The sequence below is a fragment of the Medicago truncatula genome, unplaced genomic scaffold (genome assembly GCF_003473485.1).
Source record: "Medicago truncatula cultivar Jemalong A17 unplaced genomic scaffold, MtrunA17r5.0-ANR MtrunA17Chr0c09, whole genome shotgun sequence".
Lineage (NCBI taxonomy): Eukaryota > Viridiplantae > Streptophyta > Magnoliopsida > Fabales > Fabaceae > Medicago > Medicago truncatula.
Window position 1 is genome coordinate 1 of NW_024340372.1, and position 22,136 is coordinate 22,136.

Here is a 22,136-nt window from a genome sequence, read left to right on the forward strand (position 1 = left end):
ATACTCCCCATCCCAAATTATATGTGCTTTGGAAAAAAATATGTCTTAAATTATAAGTCGTTTTACAATACCAATGAAATATTAATGTTACTTTTCCTATTATATCCTTAACTATTAATTACTTCTTCTTCTTTCAATTATTTCATTTATCTTTTCCATACCATTTATTAAGGATAATTTGTAAACAACTCATAATTTCTCTTCCCACACAATATTAATTACATTTCTTAATACGTATGAAATGGCCAAACATCGTACAATTTGGGATGGAGGGAGTATAAGATTAACACAAGTTCTTCTTGTATATACACAACTATTTGAGACTTTAAGAAACACTAAACATTTTTTTCTTCAGCTTTTATATCTCAAACATCAAACGACATGAACAATAAAACTGTAGAAAAATTAAGCTTCAATGTTTCCATGTCGGTCGGTATTGTGTTATTTTTAAAGGCTGCTATTACTTGGGCTCCACCATTTATGTGTCGGTTGGGTAACCGGCATATGAATGGAGTGGACTCAAGTAATTGTTGCATTTAAAAACAATACAGTTATCACTAGAAAAACGTTGAAGCTTAACTCATATAGTTTTATTGTTCTTTGTCGTTTGATGTTTGAGATATAAAAATTAAAGAATAAGTTAGTAATGGTTTTATGCGAATTTTTCATGCCGTTAATGGATGGGATGATTGTATAACTTTATAGGGATTTACAATTTTTAATCCATGAAATTTGAATTTTAAAGGTAGGCATAGCTTTTTGGGTGGTGACCGGGTTTGAAAATCCCGAATTTTGAATATATTATGTATTGTTCATGTCAATTAAGCTAAAATCACGAGGACAAGGGAGGCATAGCTTGAATGCCTATATAACTTTCCTTAACATTTTTAAATTTATTAGGCCATATCTCTAGGTTGGTAGATTAGGTATACAATCATATAAACCAATTTATAATATGAATATTTTCTTTTAAGAACATTTAGATCTTATTGGCTGTTATTTTCAACGGATTAATATGATTATTTGGCCATATAATCAAAGTTCATTCATTTTTTCTATTTAATCATGGCAAAGGGATGAACCACGAAGATGTTGTGAAAATGATATCTCTTGGCACAAACAATCTGATTACGATGACGAGGATAATGTTGCTTGGTTCAAATACAAATTGCCAGAGTTGTTGTTGTTTGTGCTCTCGATTGCACACAGACCACAACAACTCGGGAGGTTTGAATTTGAACCAAGAAACTCTATCTGATCGTCGTAATCAGATTGATTGTTTGTGTCCAAGAGATATCATTTTCACAACCTCGTCGTGGTTCATCCCTTTGCCATAATTAAAAATGTTTTCAACTATCTCTTAAATTTGCTCTAGTGTTCTTACCAATCTATTTTTCATCCCAAAAAAAATTGTTGGGAGCATAGACTCAAAGAGTTGGTGAGACCCAAGACCTTCATAGCTAGAAATATTGGATCATAGTTAGAAATATGGATGTCTTATAACCATCTGTATTATAAATAAAGTTATGCTTTCATGTAAAATTCATATCATGACAATAAAAATGTGACTACTGCAACGTATATAGCCGTATTTTATGAAGCAGAAGGATTAATATGTATGTTTTTAACCATGACTATGTCAAACACTATATGTTGTGGACAATTAGTTGCTTCAGCCAGACTAAATCACTTAATTCATTTCATAAATCAGAGAAGTTTGTTGCTTAACTTTCTTAGAATTTCCTATTCATACCGAAAAGACTGAACAGTTTAGTTTATAAGAATCTGCTCATTACTGTAATGATACAAGATTATGCAATATGTCAATGTTTAACTAATTCTTTGCAAATTTTGATATCCCTTGTTCACTCGGCGACTTTCTTTAAAGTTACCTTAGATATTTTAAAAATGTAAATAGTATGTCTATGTTCAATCAAGAATTTAAAGCTACACTGATTATGATGTTTTTGTTGGATGTGCATTTTAATATAACTGTAACACCTCCTCGATGCCATTTCTATGATTCGGTACGAAAATATAATTATATTACTCGTAATTTACAGTAAAATATTACACAAACCTAGAGAAATTGTACACCGAAATGTTAGTGTTATTTCTAAAGGGAATTCATGGCTTCTTCCAATTTTTTCTTAAGAGCATCCAGAGACTCTGTCAAATGAAAAACTTCTGTTTCTTCCATTTCCACAGACAATGCAGAAATATTTCCGGCATGATCACGCTCAAGTCATTTCACAATCGGCGAATCTTCACCCAAAACCTGCCATACGGAAAGGATCAATTCATAAGCACACCAGTATGATGGAAGCCTAAGCATGCAATAGTTGAAATACTAAAACAACGTGTTCATCTACTAATCATACCTCAGCTATAGTTGAAATTGCCATGATCGTTTGCAATCTTTTGACACTGGATTTTGATTCATTATGTTGTAATGGTCTGATAATTTTATTAATTTCAGGACCAATGTTGCTGCTACCAAGCATGGAATCTGCTTCGTCCAATACCTACTTAAGGAAAATGAAAAACACAAATTTAATTAATGTTTGGAGCTCCCAAGAACTGATAACCTGAAAGTCTTTACATAGTTTACTAGGGCTATTTATGTTTTTAGTCTGTTCACATATATTAATGTTCAGCTTTGGTCCCTAAAGTTAAAAAAATTCAACATTCATCTCTAAATATAAGACCTTGATAATTTTCCTACTAAACATGGATCAAATTACGCCCTAATGTTATATCATAAACCATATTTGGATCTAACTTATTAATCTCTAAATCTTTCTTAAGAGTTTCTGTGACAGTTTTATTAGGTCCTCCTTTGTCTCTACTCTCTAGTGATCTGACTATCCTCCATCTGATCTATTCTCCTTACTACAAAGTCTATAGGTCTTCTCTCTACATGTCCAAACCACCTAAGTTTGTTTTCCACCATCTTTTCTACGATAGGTGCTACCTCAACTCTCTCTAATATGGTCATTTCAAATTCCTATCTAGTCTTACCACACATCCAACGCAACAACCTCATATTACCATACACTGACAGTGTAGATAAATTAATTCCATAGAGACTGAAATGAAGATACTTTTTCCTATAGAGACTAAAACAGGATATTAGCATAAATTGGAAGATAAAAAATATATTAACGTATTCATAAATAAGTGACACTGACCAAGTATTTTAATTCAGCAGGAACAATAGTCCCCTCTTCAATGTATTGAAGGATCTCATAAGGAGTTCCAATCATCAAGCCAATTGAGGAATTTGATTTTTCGGTATCTGATGAAGCACGATTCTTTGCGGACTTCACTTCTGCATTATGGATGATATATCTTGCAGCATTAAAACACTGCAATGCAAAACAAGTTGTAAAAATCAAAACCAAATCAAGAATTGAAGATGCATACTCTATAGAACTAATCAGACAAGATCATGATAGTATGTAGTTGGGATAGAGTGACCTGTTCAACTTTCTCCTCTGAAGCACAAAGAACAACGGCTCGAGGATACTTTGAATTCGAACCAAGCAACTCTCTATCTCGTCGCAGCATCTTTAGACAAGGAAATAATGAAAGTAGAAGGAACAAAACAATAGGATTAACTATCATAAATAATGGACAGTGTTTCAAAAGGATGAAACAAGTTGGCATAATGAATTTGGAATATGATACTGAGAAATCTTCTGTGTGATTTTACAGTGCAAGACAATAATGAGGAACCAATATAGAACAGTTTACCTTAACATCAACCTGAAATAAATGAAATCAAAACCATTTTTTTTTCAAAATGTAAACCAAGATAGTGGTTGTGATAACAGTTGTGATGGTGTCGTGATGCTTAATATTTCGGAGAACCACGGTCAAATGTGGCTGCTGTTTTGGACATATCAAACACCTCTATGTCACAGTCCAAATCGTGGTCACGGACCATTATTTAAAACATTGGCAAAAACCTTAATTTAGGATCTGTTTTCCATGTTTTCTGGTTTCATTTTCACTTCAACTAAAAAACATGATACAATATAAATTCAATATTTCCTTCGCTATTCTCTTTTACAACCTTTCGAAACATATTCAGCATTTTAAGAAATTTTTAAAATGACAAAACACAGTTGTCCCTAGCTAGCATTGTATCTTGCCTCTATCACAAATATTCATCAAACAAGTCTTCTATCTCCTTATTAGCACTTTATAATCAACGCCAATCTCACAAGGAGTTCCACTTTTGGAGGAGACAAAATTGAATCTAGAGACTTATAGTTAAGTTTGACAGGTTCGGGCTATGACTATTAGATTTGATTTTGCATTAGAATCAATTCTAACTTAAAACAGTGTTAAGTTTCATACTTAACACTGTTCAACTTAAAAGGGGGTAGTCTAGTGAACTACAGCTCCCGCATACACAGAGTCTGAGAAAGGGTCCCACCATTTTGGTTTATTGTATGCAGTTTTTTACCCAAACATAATCTAGTATTGGTTTTAATTACAGTCAATTATTTATTTCACAACAAACATTATGTTTGGATAAAATCAATTTCACAACATCAATGCATTTAAAATCAATTGTTGTAACCGCAGAACCAAACATACACTGCTATACATTCAACTCACTTTTAACTAAAACCAGTTCATTCAAAACCAATTTTTTCACATCAGAATCAAACATTCACTAAATAAAAAACCTTAAAAATTGAAAAGGCTCAAAACCTTATGTAAGAAAAGAGAATTTCATGAACCTGAATAAGAGGCAACAAGTAAGCCAAAGTCCTATCATGCTGAGAAGGTGAACTCAACAACAAACTCTTCCCATCCAAAATAGTTGGAATAACAACACACTGTATCTCACTTGGCACAAACTCTCCAATCTCTTCCATAACCTCAATCAGCTCATCACTCATACCCAACTCCTTAAAGCCACCAACCACCATAGTACCATTTTTCAAACCATTTTGAATCATTTTCTCATCATTAGTATCATCAAAACTTGAATTTAAAACTGAATTTGATGACCCTTTGAGTTTTCTTTGTTTGAACTGTTGGAGAATGAGTGAATCTCTTTCAGAGTTGGAAAATGTTGAGAAAGAAGAAGTTGGTGGTAGTGATTTTGAGAGTGGTTGGTGATGATTTTGAATTTGAGATTGTAGAGATGAAAATGAGAGGCTTAGAAGCTTTGTGATTCTTCTTTTCATGGCTTCTCTTTGTGATTTTTGGTTTTGAGGAAAGAGGGAACAGAGGTTGAGGTTTCGGAGCTGCTGCCAAGGTTTTGTGTTTTTTTTTTCGTCAAAAAAAATGTTTATGTCTTTTTTTTTTTAGTTTGATTCTGTTGGGTTTGTTTGGTTGGACAAAATGAACCATTTCCATGGGAATTACACTTTCTAAGAAATGTTGCTTACACTCTACATCTTCACTCTGCACTCCCCTTTTTTGTCAATTTTTTTTCTCCAAAATTAGACGAAACTTTTTTATTTTTAAATATGTATTCGTTTTTATTTGTTAATACGAATATATGAGACTTTTCCCCTAAATAAAATTAGATATCAGACTTTAAACAATGAATCATTGTATTGAGAGATATAAAATGGTAGCTTTGAATGATGTATTTCAAGTAATAATAAAAACAATTCTTTGTTTTTTAACAAATGAGATATATTATAAATAAAATTGATTCATCCTGCAGGCTTGCACAAGTCGTGCAAAAGATAAACCAACCAAGAATATTTACAAAATCATAGTGCCAGAAATATGAAAGCACTAACAAAACAGGCAAAAAAAAATTACACGTGGACACTCATACAAAGGAGAGAATGTTTCCACCGTTCATGATAACTATAGCTAAAAGTCACATGTTTTAATTTCAGCCGCAAGAATGAGTTTAGTTTAACTTTTTCAACTAGAATAGAAGAATTAGAAGCCGTATTTTGGAAGACATGATTATCCCTTTCCTTCCAAAGTACTCAAACAGAAGCAAACCAAATTATTCTCAGGAAGGAATGAGTGAATCTAGGCAAACCCGCCATATTAGTAAACTGAAGGAAATGATGTCGAATGTCACCTGATAAAACCGAAGAAATACCCAATCAGTGTCACACATGAGACCAAAGAGAACCGAATATGTCGCATCCTAAAAACAAATGTGTTGGCGTTTCCGAGTCCCCGCACCCTGACACACACGCCGTATAATTAGGCTGAAGGACATGCCGCCACACCAAATTGTCTTTAGTAGGATGTCTGTTTCGAAGGAGGCACCACACAAACAGAGACACCTTTGAAGGAATATACTTATGTCAGACGTTGTCAACAAGAGTCCTATCCATGAATAGGATCTAACAACCACCTCCAAGTATCATGAACTTTTCCTGCAAAACAACGTTATGAAGTAACACAGAACACTCCCTCACACTCTCCTCCTCCCATGCTAACAATCGGGGACGCAACACCCACCCCTTCCTCCATCCGCCCATCCTAACTTCGACAACTCCTCCACCAAACACTCCTTATTCACAGCCAAATAAAAAAATCAGGAAAATTTAAGACTCAACGGAATTTCTCCTACCCAATTGTCATGCCAAAATAAAATATTCCTTCCATCACCGACTAACCGACAGATGTTATCATCAAACCACCTCCCAACAGCCTCACACACCCCCTCACAGATCCTACTCAACGACCACCAGCAAGAAGAACAATGGCTGCCCCCTCCTTCAACCGCCCCCCACCTCACCGTATCGAGCTTTTAGAACTCGGTACAACAACCCCTCATTATAAAAACAACTCTTTTAATACTCTCATTGTTTTAAAAAAGAATACAAACCATTCTCCATTCAAAAATCTTTTACCTTATTTTGATTAGGTAAAATTATATAAATTATAAAATGATTTCAGAAAGTAAACATAAACTAAATGTTTGTATACGGTACAAAATTATTAATTGTTTTTCTCCGATTATATTATTTAATTAATATCTTATACATCTCTTATAATTCAAATATATATTTTTTACAAACAATTCAAATATATTTTAATATGTGTTAGTAGTAAAAGTGAGACACAAGAGTAAATTAATATAAATAATAGAAGAAAATTGTACAATTCCTTAGGTGCTTTTCGTATGATTCTTAACTAAAAATACATATTTCTTTTTGGATATAACAAACTTTGAGAAAATTATGGATTTGAGGAAATCATGGTGAATTTAGTTAAGAACCATACAAAAAGCACCTAAGGAATTATACCTAAGTTTTCTCCTAAATAATATTGTTCCACTTTTATTTGTTTATAAATTTTTGTTTTTTTAATACGTATGAAATGATAAAATAGACCATCATTGTATGATAGAAATAGCAAGTCTTTTCAATGTATTTTTTTTTAAAATAAAGTTAAATTTAATAGGAACATTACATAATACATGCATGAACTGAAGTTTGAATTTCAAACATCTATTAATAATTTTAAAGGTGAATTTTTAAATACTATGCTACTTGATAATATATATATATATATATATATATATATATATATATATATATATATTTTAATACAGTAACTCTACCATCTTAATCTTAGGCCATGTAAGTTTTAGTGATTTGAGTCATCTAATCTAAAGTGAACAAAGTGCAGAATGAAAGAATATCATCAATAACTACATAACACACTTCATGACCGTACAAAGTAAAGGAAGTTTTACTAATTTGAGTCCTTCATTGTTATATCAATAACTATGGTGGAAAAAAAAATTATAAATCAGACTGAACTGTTGAAAAGAACTGAACTTAAAAAAAAAATCAAATTATTACTAACAATACTGAAAGTGAACTAAATTAATTACGTTTGATTCAGTTTCGTTCATGATTTATTAGTTTAATTTGAAACAGTTCATTTTGGTTTTAAAATTTGATTTCTTTTGTTTTTATATTATTTTCAATAGTACTAATGATAAGATCCTTTTAAAAAAAAAATAGTACTAATGATAAGATAATAATTTGATTAAAAAAATTAGTTATGGTTCGATTCTGAATCATAGAAACGAACCATTATAATAACTTGATTCAGTTGAAAATACAAACGGTTCAGTTTAGTTAAATTATTTTAAATTTAATGATTGGTTCGGTTCGACTCGGTTTAGTTTTCTTGCCGAAGGGAATCGGGTCCACCCCACATCACACAATTCATATGCGAAATTGAGTAAATAGTCAATTTTCCCCCTGAAATTGTAAGTTTCATCAATTACCCCCCTGAAATTAACAAAACTTCAATTACCCCCCTGAAATTTTACAACGTTAGTCAATTTACTCCCTCCGTCAAATTTTTCTGTTAGTGAACATGACGTTTTGCAAATACCCCCCCTGAAGTTTTGCACTTATGTGCAAAATGCCCCCCAAACTTAAAAATTTATATTATTTTTTTCTTAAAAACAAATAATTAATAGTTAAATATTAAAGCTAACTATTAATTTTGGAGTTTGGAAAAACTACATACATATATACATCAAAATAGGGAAAAATGTGTATTTTTAAAGTGACAATAATGGTTATTTCTAATAGACAAATTATTATTTTTAGAGGTTTATAAACAAATTAATAATCAGATTTAAATTTATATTTTCTCCTTCACCATCTTAGTCTTTTAACTCCTCCAATTCCTTCAACAATTTGCTCAAACAATTTAAACTACACAACCCCCAATATTAATCCACAAATCATCCCATTATTGTCACTTTAAAAAATACATATTTTTCCCCATTTTGGAGCCTATTTTGATGTATATATGCATGTAGTTTTTCCAAATTCCAAAATTAATAGTTAGTTTTAATATTTAACTATTAATTGTTTGTTTTTAAGAAAAAAATAATATAAAATTTTAAGTTTGGGAGGCATTTTGCACATAAATGCAAAACTTCAGGGGGGTATTTGTAAAACGTCATGTTCACTAACAGAAAAATTTGACGGAGGGGGTAAATTGACTAACGTTGTGAAATTTCAGGGGGTAATTGAAGTTTTGTTAATTTCAGGGGGGAAATTGATGAAACTTACAATTTCAGAGGGAAAATTGACTATTTACTAATGCGAAATTCAATTCCCTCTCTCACCTCCATATTTGAAAAGTTAAGCGCCAAACATAGAAACCTATTTCTCCCCCAAAATTTTCAATTCTCACACAACAATGGCGTCTTCAACACTGTTTATCGCTCTTCAATGCTTCAATTGCTCCACCATGCAGGTCTCTCTCTCTCTCTCTCTCTCTCTCTCTCTCTCTCTCTCTCTCCCTCCCTCTCTTCCAATCCCTAATTCATTAAATTCAGGTAAAGCAAAAGAAGAAAAGCAGCAACAAATGGAACTGCGTTGTGTGCAATCAAAAACAATCTGTTCGCAAAATCTTCGCTCAAGGTTACAAAGCTAAGGACATTCGCTCTTTCGTTCAATCCGTCAATATGTCCAGAAAGTCCATTGAAGAAGATGATCAACAGCAGTGGCTCCTCGCCGGAACCCTAAATCCTACACCAGAGGAACATGTTCGCGGAGAATATGAATTTCCAGCTGATTTCAACAATAAGAAGAACTGTACTACTGATTGGAGTGTGTATCTCGATAATGACGATCATCGTGCTACTGAGAGAGACGAACAACAACAACATGGTTATTTACTTTTTACTTTTTTAATTTCAATTATATAATTAATTGTTATAGAATTTTAGTGTTTGATAATAATTAAATTGAAGTAAAACTTGAAGTATGCTTCTGTGAAGGATTGACACATATACATACACACCCACATTTCTGATTGAAGGCGTGTCCGACACTGGCATGGCACAACACTAACACATATGATTACATTCAATTATTTATTTTTTCAAATAATTATCAGTGTCGACGTGTCATTGTCGTGTTCGGTGCCCGTGTACACATGCGAAGCATTGACACATACATACACCTGACTACGTAACACCAACGCGTGTTGTTTGACACAGACATGACTCATGTGATTGCATTCAATAATTTTATTTTTTCAGACAATTATCAGTGTCCATGGGTCAGCGTAGTGTCATGTCTGGCGTCCGTGTAATTGTAAGCGATTCATACCTGACATGACAATAACACTCACATCTAGACATCCATAATAATTTGTGAAAATTGAAGTGCTTGAGTATAACAATGTGTTGTTATTGGACACTAACATGTGTCAGAGTCAGACACCAAACATGGCTTAAATTTGTAATTTTGGTGCTACATAGCAGGCACCTCACACGACACAAACATTCACATGTAGACATCGGTACTAATTTGTGAAAATTGAAGTGATTGAATATAACTGTGTGCAGAACTGTTGTGTCAATATTAGACTGGCACGTGTCAGATACACCTTCGATTTGTAGTGTCGGTGCAACATAGATATACACACATGAATTAGTTATAACATGATCACGTAGTTTATTGTTTTGACAATTGTAGATTGATTGGATTTGGATATTGGTTATCATGTCATGTGAGTTGAGTTGAGCATGATGGTTTAATTTTAGGATCAATTATGCAATATACATAGAACTACAGGAGTATATAGCAATCCGGTTTACTATGCTCAACACATTAAATAATAAATCAAAGTTGTTTAAAGTGTTTGGGATTTGATTAGCTGATGTTGGAAAGTGATCACCTGATTTCACACTGTTTTGATTTATGAAGTGAAGTGATTGTGTTATTCTTTGACTGCAACAAATGATTGTCCTGAACATGAAGTGTATGATTTAGTCATGGATTGAGCCGGACAGAAGATGATATAGAATGGTCATAGACTTTAGTTTATCAGTTTAGGGTAACTATAAATACTGTATGAAAAGGGTAACACTAATAATGTAGGATATGGCAGAAGTAGTTCATTTTCACAGCTTTAGGTTGCTTTTGTTTTGATAAGTAGTGCTGGTTTTGATACATTTTGGATCGATTGAATTGAACAGAAGATGACTTTGAGCCATTGGTCGTGACTGAGTTGCCCAATGGCATGCTCAAGAAGCGCAAATCGGTGGATAATTCAACTCCAAGATGTGGCAGGCGTTTTAAAAGCCCACTGTTCCAAAACTCTGAAGGTGTATATTCCTTATTTCTTATGTCAGCGGTAATCAGTAATTCAAATTTTTCTATTAGTTTTGATGATGCTAAGAATAGAAAACAACAGATTTTACCAATTGTAGTTAGTTAATGAGAGAGACAAAATGAAAGTAAAATCATTGCATTTGTTAGTTTGTTATGCAATTTGATCTACTTGAGCTTCAGTGAAAAACAGAAGCCAAATAACTATATGCTTTTGATGATATTAGAGTTAGGCACTTAGGTTATTATTTGCCGCTGAGAAACCATAGATGCTGCAAACTTTTGACTGAATGGTAGAGCAAACAAATGGCACAAATTGGGTCATATACTTGTAGAAGCACTATAGTATTGCTGAATTTGAATAAACCACTATTTTTCCGATACACAATTGAAAACACTGTCTCAATTCCCAAGCAATACCGAGATAAGTAGATATGCCCCCAAAGCTTAAAAGTAAAAGGTAACTTTCAACAAACAGAGATTTAAACAGATATGCCTCTGAACAACCATTGTGTTCCACATATTTTGTGATCTTTACAAACTAAGTTCCTACCTATATTTGAACTTCCTTCAAGACTACTTGGAATTTGATCTTTCCAAATTACTTTGTTTGACACAGTGTTGTCAAATAGAGGCGGTAAATAATAGCAAAATTTAAACAAACCGCTATTGTTTTGTGATAGCTATTTAGTACAAAGTGTTGTCAAATAGCAGCTATAGAGGCTCTATATCATTGTAGTGTGGCGGAATTTCAGCAAACCACTATTTCCTGCGATCTGTGACTGACAACATTGTTTTGATATCATTTACAAATGTATTTTTATCTACATTCTCACATTTGTTTTATGATAACAAATAATCTAATGATAAAAACAATAAATTAGTCTACATGACAATCAGTCTTCTTTAATTTTAACTTTGTCAATATTCATACCAAAGGAACCTGGCTTCACAGTGATACAGAGAACTTTATGCTATATATATAAGTGCAGTATTGTTAACTTAATGAGTGAAAACCTTACTTTATTGATAGCATAATTGAGGCTTCAAGATGATTAAATAAGGAAAACATAAAGCTGTGATCTAGGATCTTATTTAAAATAGAAAAATCTTAACCCAACTAACTTACCCATAACATATCTTATCCTCACATTCCTTCCTTTAAACTGATGACGAAAAATAAGTTTATACTAGGTACTGACAGGTACTTCAGATCATAGTAGTCAATACCGCCGCTATAGCGGCCATGCGGTGCGGTGCGGTGCCGGAGCGCTACGCAACAAGCCATAGTGTTGCGGTGTGAGATGGTGGAGCTATAGCGGCGCAACCCTTCGTAGCAGTTTTGCGGTTTAGAACCGCTATTTCATTTTAAGAGAAAATACAAAATTGTCCTTGGTTTAAAAAAAAACAAGGGTATTTCTGTAAATCTTCCTCTGCTTTTCTGCTGTTCTGGAAAACTTCTTCACCTCTGCTGTAAATCTTCCTCTACTTTGTCGTGTTTGCTCTGTTATCCTGTTATTTTTTTGTTTAACAATCTCAAAACTCTATTGTCCTGTTACTTTTTTGTTCTAGTTTTCTTTGTTATTATTGATTCCAAACTCGGAATAGGATCATCTCCTGCAGCATATTTGTTCTGCCATCATCCTGCCGCTGATCCAATGGCTGACAAATAAAGTAAATAAATAAAAAAATAAAATATAAAAGAACAGTTTTAAAGAGAGAGAAACAAACTTCATTTCTATTTCTTCTTTACACTTCCCTCTCCGTTTTCCCGAACTTCCCATCAATCATGTTTCTTTCTTCATCTTTAAAATCCCTTTATAACCACACACAGTTTATTCATTTGATTCTGAACAAATTCAAAATTAAATAAAAAAACCTAAAAATGGTAGAAATATTGAGAAATTATTAATTGAATTGAATAGAGGGAAAAAGGAAGAAGAAGATGCCACTGTTATTGAAGTCAGAAAGAGTGAACAAAGAGAGAGCAGTTGAGAGTGAATTGAAATAGTAAATTGCAAAATTATCGGTCATCTCAAAGATTCAGTTGCGGTTTTTGTTTTGTTATTGAACTGCTCTCCATTTTCACAACCCAGATATTTTTGATGCATAATCTATTTCTCCGTTGTGCGCCAACCCGCCGTCGTGAAAACGTTGTGCTCAATGCTCATTCGAAGTCTAACTCATCGCCGATGCACGTGCTTGTAGAAAGAAGAAGAGGTCTGTGCTTGATAATTAATTCTGTTTCTAGATTGTTTATTTTTTCTCTTTTTAACCATTGGATTGATCGGACGATGGAAAACAGCGCAGGAGAGATGGCAGGAGGTAGTAAACTGGAGAGGATCCGGATCTTTCCAAACTCCATTATGCTCTCTCTGTTTCTGTTTGTAGTTTGTACAAACAATCCTCTGTTTTGTTCATATAAAACTCTATTCTGCTCTCTCTGTTTCCTTATTTTTGTTGTTTTTGTTTTTATGAAATAGCCGTCATAGCGCTATGCGCTATCCTGCTACAGCATTTTTGGGGTCGGCCGCTACGCTCCGCTATCCGCTATTAACTACTATGCTTCAGACACACCTTTGGTTGTCCAACATATATACATTTTCACTGAGTTTACCAAGAAAAAAAGGTAGAATTGTCATCTTGCTGGTATAGCTTTCATTTTTTTATGTGCATTTAGAGCTGTAATCATCCTCACAGTATTGCTACAGGGGTAAATATTTCATTGTAATCCACCACATGCTGGAAAGCCTAGCCCTGCTTTATACTTGTCCACCTTGCTAAGTACATTCAATTTTGTTTTGAAATACATTTAACTCCAATCATTAATTTCTTTCGACGATGCTAAGAATAGAAAACAGAAGTCAAATGAACTAAACTCGTTGCCTTGATAATTATTTCTTATGCAATTTGATATACTTGAGCTTCAAGGGAAAAAAAGGTCAAATAACCACATGCTTTTAATGATATCAGAGTTTAATATTATTAAGCTATTATTTGGAACTGAAAAACCACACATACAAATGATCTTTTGACTGAACGGTAGGGAAACCAAATGGAACGAAGTTTGGTGCTCCAGTGATTTTCTTAAGGCAACACAGTGTTAGTGTAGAGGGGTGAGTGGGTGATAGAAATGCTGATGAGCAATTGGGCCTTGACTTTGGTCAAAAGCCCAAAGTATGGAGAGTTTATGAGAGAAAACATAAGAAAGGCATGAAGGGTAATGACGTGGAGGGAATGATGCATGGAACTAGCATTATATAAGGGGGTAGTGGAGAGAGAGTCTCTCAGCTGAGTTTTCTGTTAGCAGAACAATTCACATTACATGAATTGTGGGAGCCTTAGTGCTTTTGGGAGACTGTTAGGTTGTTAACAGTCTTGTTATTTTCTTACAGTTAGTTATTCATCTTTTCATCAATTGTAATTGTTCCTTTTCCATCTCCATAGCCACAATCTCACCGTCTTCGTTCACCGACTCTCCTTCACCCAAAATCAGCACACGCAAAAGTGTTCTGGACATGTGTAAAGTGGGGTGATACGTACCACCACATCTGAAACATAAACCCTTGGCATTTGTGTAGAGGGATGAGTGGGTCAGATAGATCTCTAGGTCGTTTCACAATGCAGAAAATATAAATTTTCTTCCAAATTCTTTTCTTTAAAAAAATACATACATCTTTGTGATATATGTAAGAGAAGAAAGTATACTAAAAGACAAGACCTTACTTTATATATGGGTTGATTGGAATTGACAGTATCTTGATTCACACAGATGCAGGAGAGCCAGTAAAAGATCAGAGAAGAATCACAGTATTGACTGAAAGCAATTCACAGAGAAATAGTATAGTTACATCAGCTAATCAGAGGACTCAGAAATGCAAACAAGCAATCAACACTTCAACCTCCAAATGGAATGATTACTTAGCTGAGGACAACTTAGAACATGGATACAATAAGAGAGGCTTCAACTTCAAGGACACTTCAGGTTCATGGAACAGCAATGACATCTTAGAGGCCATAACTGGCGAGCAAAGAGTAGAAGATGATATTCACCCTGATTTTATGTGACTTTTATAAAATCAGGTATTACATAAAAGTGTTTGATTCTGTATAAGTGTACAAATAATCTAACAACTCCACGCATGTTTCTTCTGCTCTCATTTAAATGAATTTCCAATTGTAGGGTTTTGGATATGGTATTATACTCGTATTCAAGCTAAATTTGTATTCAAACTATTCTTGCATGAGTAACATTTATTACATACATTCTTATCCATCAAATAACTGATGAATCACTTCCAAATCATCATGATGCTAATATTGAAGGATATTTTCAACAAGGAGATTGATTCCCATTACCATTGAGTATGAAAGGGACAAGAATCAATGAGTTCTTTAATATAATATATTTCAATATTTTGATCGATCGTGAAGTTACTCTCTATTAAGAATTTGGGACAGTAACATTTATCGAATCGCGTAAATCTTGTGTACAAATTTTTCTCCTTCCTTTTCTTTTTAGGCTTAATTGCTATTTTAGTCCCTTACCTAATTTGTTGGTATCACTTTGGTCCCATAACTAAAATTTGGTCCATTTTGGTATTTTAACTTTTGCGCCGTTACATGTTTTTACTTGGGTATAATTTTTTTCGATAGAATAACATTTTTAAGATCTAGTGTTTCAGCACAGCTGCTACAAAGAAATTCAGAGAACTTCAACTCGAGAATACTCTCTCTATCTCATTATAAGTGTCTTATCTGTAATATTTTCTTGTTTAAAATTAAATGTCACTTTAGAATGCAATTGAAACATTAATTATATTTTGCATTGAAATCATTAAAATGAAATTCATTGCAACATTAAAATCAACAAAACTAATTGATTTCTTAAGAACCAGATACAACTCAAACAAGACACTTATAATGAGATAGAGAGAGTATTATGTACTATGCTTTGATTTTCTAGCTTATTGGTTTTAATATGCATAGTATAATTCTTGGAAAATTTGCTAATTACTTGTTAGAACCAACAAAGTAGTATAGCAGTAATTGATTGATTCAAAATAATCAGATTTAAATCTGAATGATATCAATTATGCAAAAGGACTGATTTATTGTTATGGTTCCGTAACCATATTCAAACAACTTGAACTCATTTTATAGCCGTTTAACGAAGGAAGGCTACTCCGCGTGTTGCGGATTTGCTTGCTGCCACTGCTGCAAGTTTTGCCTCATCCAAAAATGGAATCAAACATACTATGTTTGAAACTCGTAGAAAAAATGATGTAGCGACAGATAATTGAATATTGGATCGTATACTTGACAAAACTTTAGGCATATGCTGTTTTCACAACTATATGATATACATTTGGGCGAATTTTCTTTCACCACAGATTTTGGAAACTAATCCACTTGGATTGAATTCCTCAATCTAAATTAGATTCACCTGCAGGAAGAAAAATTAATTACAAACAAGGGGAAAGGGATTCCCAACTAATCATTAATGTAATCATTAATGTAACACATGAAATCCTTAATACAAAAATCCTGATAGAAAAGGGGGAAAATCCTGACAAGTATCCAAAACAACATCTAAGATTATTTCATTCACTAAGTGATTATGAGCCGATCTTATCACCAACTGCAGGACCTTGTGAAGCATCACGAAGGAATCGCATAGCCTCAGCAACCTTCATCTTCAGCTCCTCAGGTGACTCGATCAGATGAATGACCTCTGACTGGTCCATTTCCAGCAACATTCTTGTCACCTTTGCAGTCTGAATGGTTGGTGCAAGACGACCCACCAGAGGATGTAAATGTTCTTCCAGCATCTGTTTAACCAACAATACATTATAATATATTGACACAGAAAATTCAAAGGTTAACATATAGCTAGCAAATTTTTACATACCCGATGTTGATTTTCTTGAGAAGCAGAAGCCAAAGCTGAAGCAAGCGAGTTGTTAGACAATGGACCATGATGGTGATTGCCAGTGGAGGTTGCAGCACTCGCAGATGGATCCATCAATTGACTTCCGGGATCTACAGACATACCCACGCCATTTTGACCATTGTATTTAAGCCCTTGATTGGGGTTACGAGGTAGCATCTAGATTCAAAAATTAAATTTGTTTTAAATGTTGGGGTTACGAGTTATTTAGTAATATTATTTACAACAGAAAAAAACTTAGATTTACGGAATAAATACTTGGTTTTTCTTCTGTCGGACTTGCTGGAAGTTACCAGCTGGACGCCCACCCATCCTATTCCCCGGATGTCCCTGCCTCTGAAGGTGATATGGCAGCAAGTAATTTGGAGTAACAAAGCCAGGTCCCACATCTGACATGAACTTTGGCCGGAAACCGTATCCGTTTGGCTGAGGCGCCATGAGATCAAATGTACCTTGCTCATAATAAAATTGTTGCGGAGCAAGTCTTTGTACACTTGAATGGTATCCAGCATTTCCACCCGATACTTGAATTGCAGGAAAATGTGCCTGCAATTACACAAGCTTGTGAATCTAACTGTTGAATTTGTACAAAATACAATGTAAGAAAGACTGAATTTGTTTAAGATCGAAAACCAAAAAAAATGAAAGTAAGCATGTTTCTGAAAGACCATCATATGAACAAAAATAGGAAATTGATAACTTATTACTAAATCAATGCTACAAATAAAAACTACAATGAAAAATTTATGTTGTATACAAATCAAATAGTAATTGAATATTTCAGCAAATTGTAATTGTAATTGATTTATCCATATTTTAATTACGAGGTCAATTTAAATAATATATTTACAAGATAAAAGACAAGTTTTACCTGCAATTGAGCTTTCCTTTCTTCTTTGCGTTGGGCCACAGAAACATATACTGGCTTCTGTCCAATAATCTTCCCATTCATTTCATCGATCTAAAAAAAACATAATACAAATCAAGCATCTCATAAAAAAGGTTGTGCAAAATCTTTTTTAACAAAATAACAAACGACATACAGCTTTGCTCGCTTCCTCAGGTGTGGTAAAAGCAACAAAACCGACGCCCTTGCTGCGTCCACGAGCATCAGACATTACCTGAAGAAACATATTAAATGCAGTTATACTTTCAGATATTCAAATAATTATGAAGTGAGTAATGACACAAATGCATGTTACACTATAACAATAAATAAACAAAGATAAGTTTTGATATACCTTGCAAGATGTTATTGTTCCAAACTCAGAAAACAGCTCCTTCAGTTTTTCTTCATTAAGACTCTTATCAATGTTTTTCAAATATAAGTTAGCTCCTTGAAATTTCTCATATCTTTTTAGCTTTTCTTGCTCAAAGAAAGCTTTCAACTCTGCCTCCCTTTCCGATTTTTTCTGAGCCCTCCCGACAAATAAAACCTTCCCATCATTAGTTGTGCTCCCATTCAACTTCTCAACAGCAGTAGCTGCTGAATCTGAGCTTTGGAAATTCACAAAACCAAAACGTTTAGAGTTCCCATTCTCATCTTTCATTATCTTAACACTTGTTATTACACCAAAAGTGTTGAAAAGCTGCTTAAGGTCCTCATTAGTATATGATTCAGAAAGGTTTTTCACATACACATTAGTGAACTTAGGTGATGACCTTTCTTGACACCGAACAAAATACCCTACATAAACTTTCTTATCATTCATCAGCCTGCCATCCAACTTTTCAATAGCATTTTTTGCAGACTGATCATTGTCAAATTGAACAAAACCATGTCCCTTAGAATGACCATTGCTATCCATAGCAACCTTACAAGAAAGCACATTTCCAAAAACAGAAAAAGTTTCATGCAATGCCTTGTTATCTATTGATGTTTCTAGATTCTTAATGAACAGATTTGCAAATCCAGTTTTACGAATGAGAGGGTCTCGATGAGAAAACATAATACGAATGGGTTTTCCATTCAGAGGAACATAGTTCAAATTCTCCATCGCATTAGCAGCTGCAATATAAATTTTGAAGTTAAAGAAACATATATAAATAAAACAATGTTTTTATAGATGATTTACAAAATTGAACACATTTTCTTTAATTAATTAATGCATTGTCTTATAATATGTACTTCAATTTTGAATGTAACTCATCATCACAAAATCAGCTTAATGTTGAATATGACCTCAAAAGTTTATAAGCACAACAAATGTTATATCTCTAGACAATATGAGCCTAAACCCATTACCTCAACCCCGACACAATTATGTTGTTGTACATACAATAAAGCTCTTGACAGATTACAGGGATGGCTGCAATTTGGTTTGCTTTAATTAGGGATGGTCGCAATTGTAGGGCTTTAATTATTAATTTGTGAATATGAATCATATACTTCCCAAATCAACCAATCAGTAACCAAATATAAAAATAATATTCTAAAACACAGCCTACACGTCATTGGTAGTCATGTTGCCAAGGTTTATGATATTTCCACAGTCACATTACTATTGCAGAACTGACTACCATGGACGCATAGACTATTGCCAACATTGTAGCCGCATTAGTCGTGTTTGACAACAACTTTCTACCTTACCAAGGATCGCAACAATGATTTAAATCATGAATGATGTTGAACATGGTTTCAAGGAATAGCCACATCAGAAATTGTGACTAAGATTTTTAATGTTTGCATGTTAGTAACGCGGCTCCAATGATTAATAACATTTAAAATAGGGATCGAAGAATCCCGACACAATATTAAAGAATCCCGACTTAACCATGACATAAAAACATAATTTAATTACTGGGGTTTTACTCAGAAAAAGGAATTTACTTTACTCCTTCTGTAATTAGAGTCATAAAAATCAATTAAGAATTGCAACAAGTTGGGAAAATCTTAACAACTTTAGTAGTCACGATGCCAAGGTTTATGATATTTCCACAATCACTTCATTAACGCAATTGCAGACGTATTACTTGACAACAACTTTCAACACAAACAAAGAGTTTCTACCACGATTTAAATGACAAATAGGGTTTCAATCTTAAACACAACAACAATTGTGGCCACTTGGGCGTATTTGATAGTGATTCTCTGCAATATGAAAGAATCTCAGAGACAAGCTAGACTTTAAAACATGACCTTTTACTACTTCAGAAAAAATAATTGTACTTTAGTAATCATATATAGTCATCAAATTTAATTAAGATTTGCAATAAGTTTTGAAAAACCTAACCCTTATCTTTTTCTCTCCAAACAAAAAAATAAATTCAATAAGGTATTCAAACAATTACAATGCATTCCATCAACAAGATTATATGATTCTCCTCAAAAAAAAAAAAATTATAATCCAAAGATCCAAAGATTGAATTAAAAAAAACACATAATAAAAGAATGAAACTCGAAATACAAACCATCACGAGCGTTGGAGTAGTTAACATAGCCATAACCAAGAGATGACTGCGTCATCTGATCTCTGCAAACCCTAACAGAAATCACAGGGGCAATCTGGCTGAACAGATCATACAGCTGCGCATCATTTACGTTCCCTTGAAGATCACCGACGTACAAAGAAGAATTCTCAAATCTTCCAGCACTGGTCAAAGCTGCTGGAACAACGATCTTTGGTGATGAAACTATTGCTGCCATTGCTTCAACACTGAAACAATGTAACAGTAGAGAACATTTTTATTGTGAATAAAATTAAAAAAAAAAAAACAATAAAGAAAGAGAGTGAGAAGAAAAAAAACTTACAGTAAGGAAGAACTGGTTTTCTGGTTTTCTTTCAACACTGTAAGGATTGGTTTTCTGGTTTTCTTTCAACACTGTAAGGAAGAACTGGTTTTCTTTGGAGTGAATAAGGTTGTGTGATACAAGGATTTTATATGACAAATTTGCTGAATCGAATCGCAGCGTTTTATTTTATTTTATTTATTTTTAATTGTGACGTAATTTGACTTGACTTGACTTTGACAAAAGTATTATTTTCCTGTATTATTTTGTTTTATTTGCTGCATGTTGTGTTGACCTTCACATAAATGTTAAATTGGAAAAAAACACTTTATGATACACTCACAAATAGAAGCTTCCTAATACACTTATTTTCTAAATCAATTAATTAATGAATATGCTAACTAAATACATCCTCCCATACCAACTTGATACGGATACCAGCAACAATTGATACCAGGTATGCGATCTGCAGTTGCTCCAAATTACATCCTGCCATACCAACTTCAGAGGCGAGGTCATCCTGGACACGGGTGCAGCAGAACCACGTATTTATTCTTGAAGTGTGTGCTTCATTGTTTTGTAAATAAAATTTCTAGTTGATTCCTCACATTTGGAAAAATTTCATTTTCAATCTAGATGCTACCTCGCAACACCGACCAAGGGTTTACGTGTAATGGTCGAAATGGTGTGGATCCATCTGCCGTTTCTGAAGGTCAAACGATAAATCCATCTTTGGTGTCTGCTACTCGGGAAAATCAACACGGGTATGTAAAAGTTTACTAGTTATATGTACATCTTTGAATTTTGTCTGAAGAGTTGCAATATTGTGTGGATTACTATAATTTATTGTTGCCAATATCATGTACTTACTCAAATTAAACCTGTCATGGTACGGTAAACATAACTTTCTTTGATTTATTGGTTGAACAGATGTTGGCCGTTGGGTGAAAATATAGCTTTGTCATTTAGGGTGGGCATGTATATAGCTTTGTTCTTTTTGGTGTTTAGGCTTATGCCCCTCTGTTTGTTGCACTTATTTTTCTGCATTTTCCCTTACTGCTGCTGCGTTAATGACAGTATGCAGGGGTTTGTTTTTCAGTTGTATCAGCTTTGCCAATTTGCACTTCTTGTGCTTGCCTTTTCAATATATGCCGATTAAAAAAAAAAAAGACATGGGAATTTTAACGATAAAATGGCACACGATTAATTTAGATTTAATTTTGTTTTTTTAATTAAATCTGAACTAATATTATTTATGTTTTGTCAGATGCCACGTGGCATGAATTAATTGGGCCATGTGGCACTCTATTAGTTTTAGTTTTAGTTTCTTTTTTTTTTAATAGTTGACAAACGGAGG

At 33.5% G+C, this 22,136-nt stretch overlaps 4 protein-coding genes across 4 annotated transcripts; 1 reads left to right on the forward strand and 3 right to left on the reverse strand.

Moving 5' to 3' along the window:
• Positions 1-2,023: 2,023 nt before the first annotated feature.
• LOC120577871 (DEAD-box ATP-dependent RNA helicase 39) lies at positions 2,024-5,315 on the reverse strand. The gene is made up of 5 exons (XM_039829764.1): positions 4,755-5,315; positions 3,481-3,570; positions 3,192-3,368; positions 2,382-2,525; positions 2,024-2,278 (listed from the first exon to the last, which is right to left on the reverse strand). The coding sequence occupies exons 1-5, from the start codon at positions 5,205-5,207 to the stop codon at positions 2,246-2,248; spliced, it is 897 nt and encodes a 298-aa protein (XP_039685698.1). The 5' UTR covers positions 5,208-5,315; the 3' UTR covers positions 2,024-2,245.
• A 3,791-nt stretch (positions 5,316-9,106) lies between these two features.
• On the forward strand, positions 9,107-15,454 carry LOC120577872 (MRN complex-interacting protein). Its single transcript, XM_039829765.1, has 4 exons — positions 9,107-9,234; positions 9,317-9,650; positions 10,967-11,095; positions 14,872-15,454. The coding sequence occupies exons 1-4, from the start codon at positions 9,178-9,180 to the stop codon at positions 15,165-15,167; spliced, it is 816 nt and encodes a 271-aa protein (XP_039685699.1). The 5' UTR covers positions 9,107-9,177; the 3' UTR covers positions 15,168-15,454.
• Positions 15,455-16,475: 1,021 nt separating this feature from the next.
• LOC120577875 (polyadenylate-binding protein 3-like) lies at positions 16,476-17,597 on the reverse strand. The gene is made up of 3 exons (XM_039829768.1): positions 17,308-17,597; positions 17,011-17,208; positions 16,476-16,930 (listed from the first exon to the last, which is right to left on the reverse strand). Exons 1-3 carry the CDS (start codon positions 17,485-17,487, stop codon positions 16,718-16,720), a joined length of 591 nt encoding a protein of 196 aa, XP_039685702.1. The 5' UTR covers positions 17,488-17,597; the 3' UTR covers positions 16,476-16,717.
• A 163-nt stretch (positions 17,598-17,760) lies between these two features.
• On the reverse strand, positions 17,761-19,051 carry LOC120577874 (polyadenylate-binding protein 2-like). The gene is made up of 4 exons (XM_039829767.1): positions 18,291-19,051; positions 18,093-18,170; positions 17,921-18,010; positions 17,761-17,766 (listed from the first exon to the last, which is right to left on the reverse strand). The coding sequence occupies exons 1-4, from the start codon at positions 19,044-19,046 to the stop codon at positions 17,761-17,763; spliced, it is 930 nt and encodes a 309-aa protein (XP_039685701.1). The 5' UTR covers positions 19,047-19,051.
• Between the last annotated feature and the right edge of the window lie 3,085 nt (positions 19,052-22,136).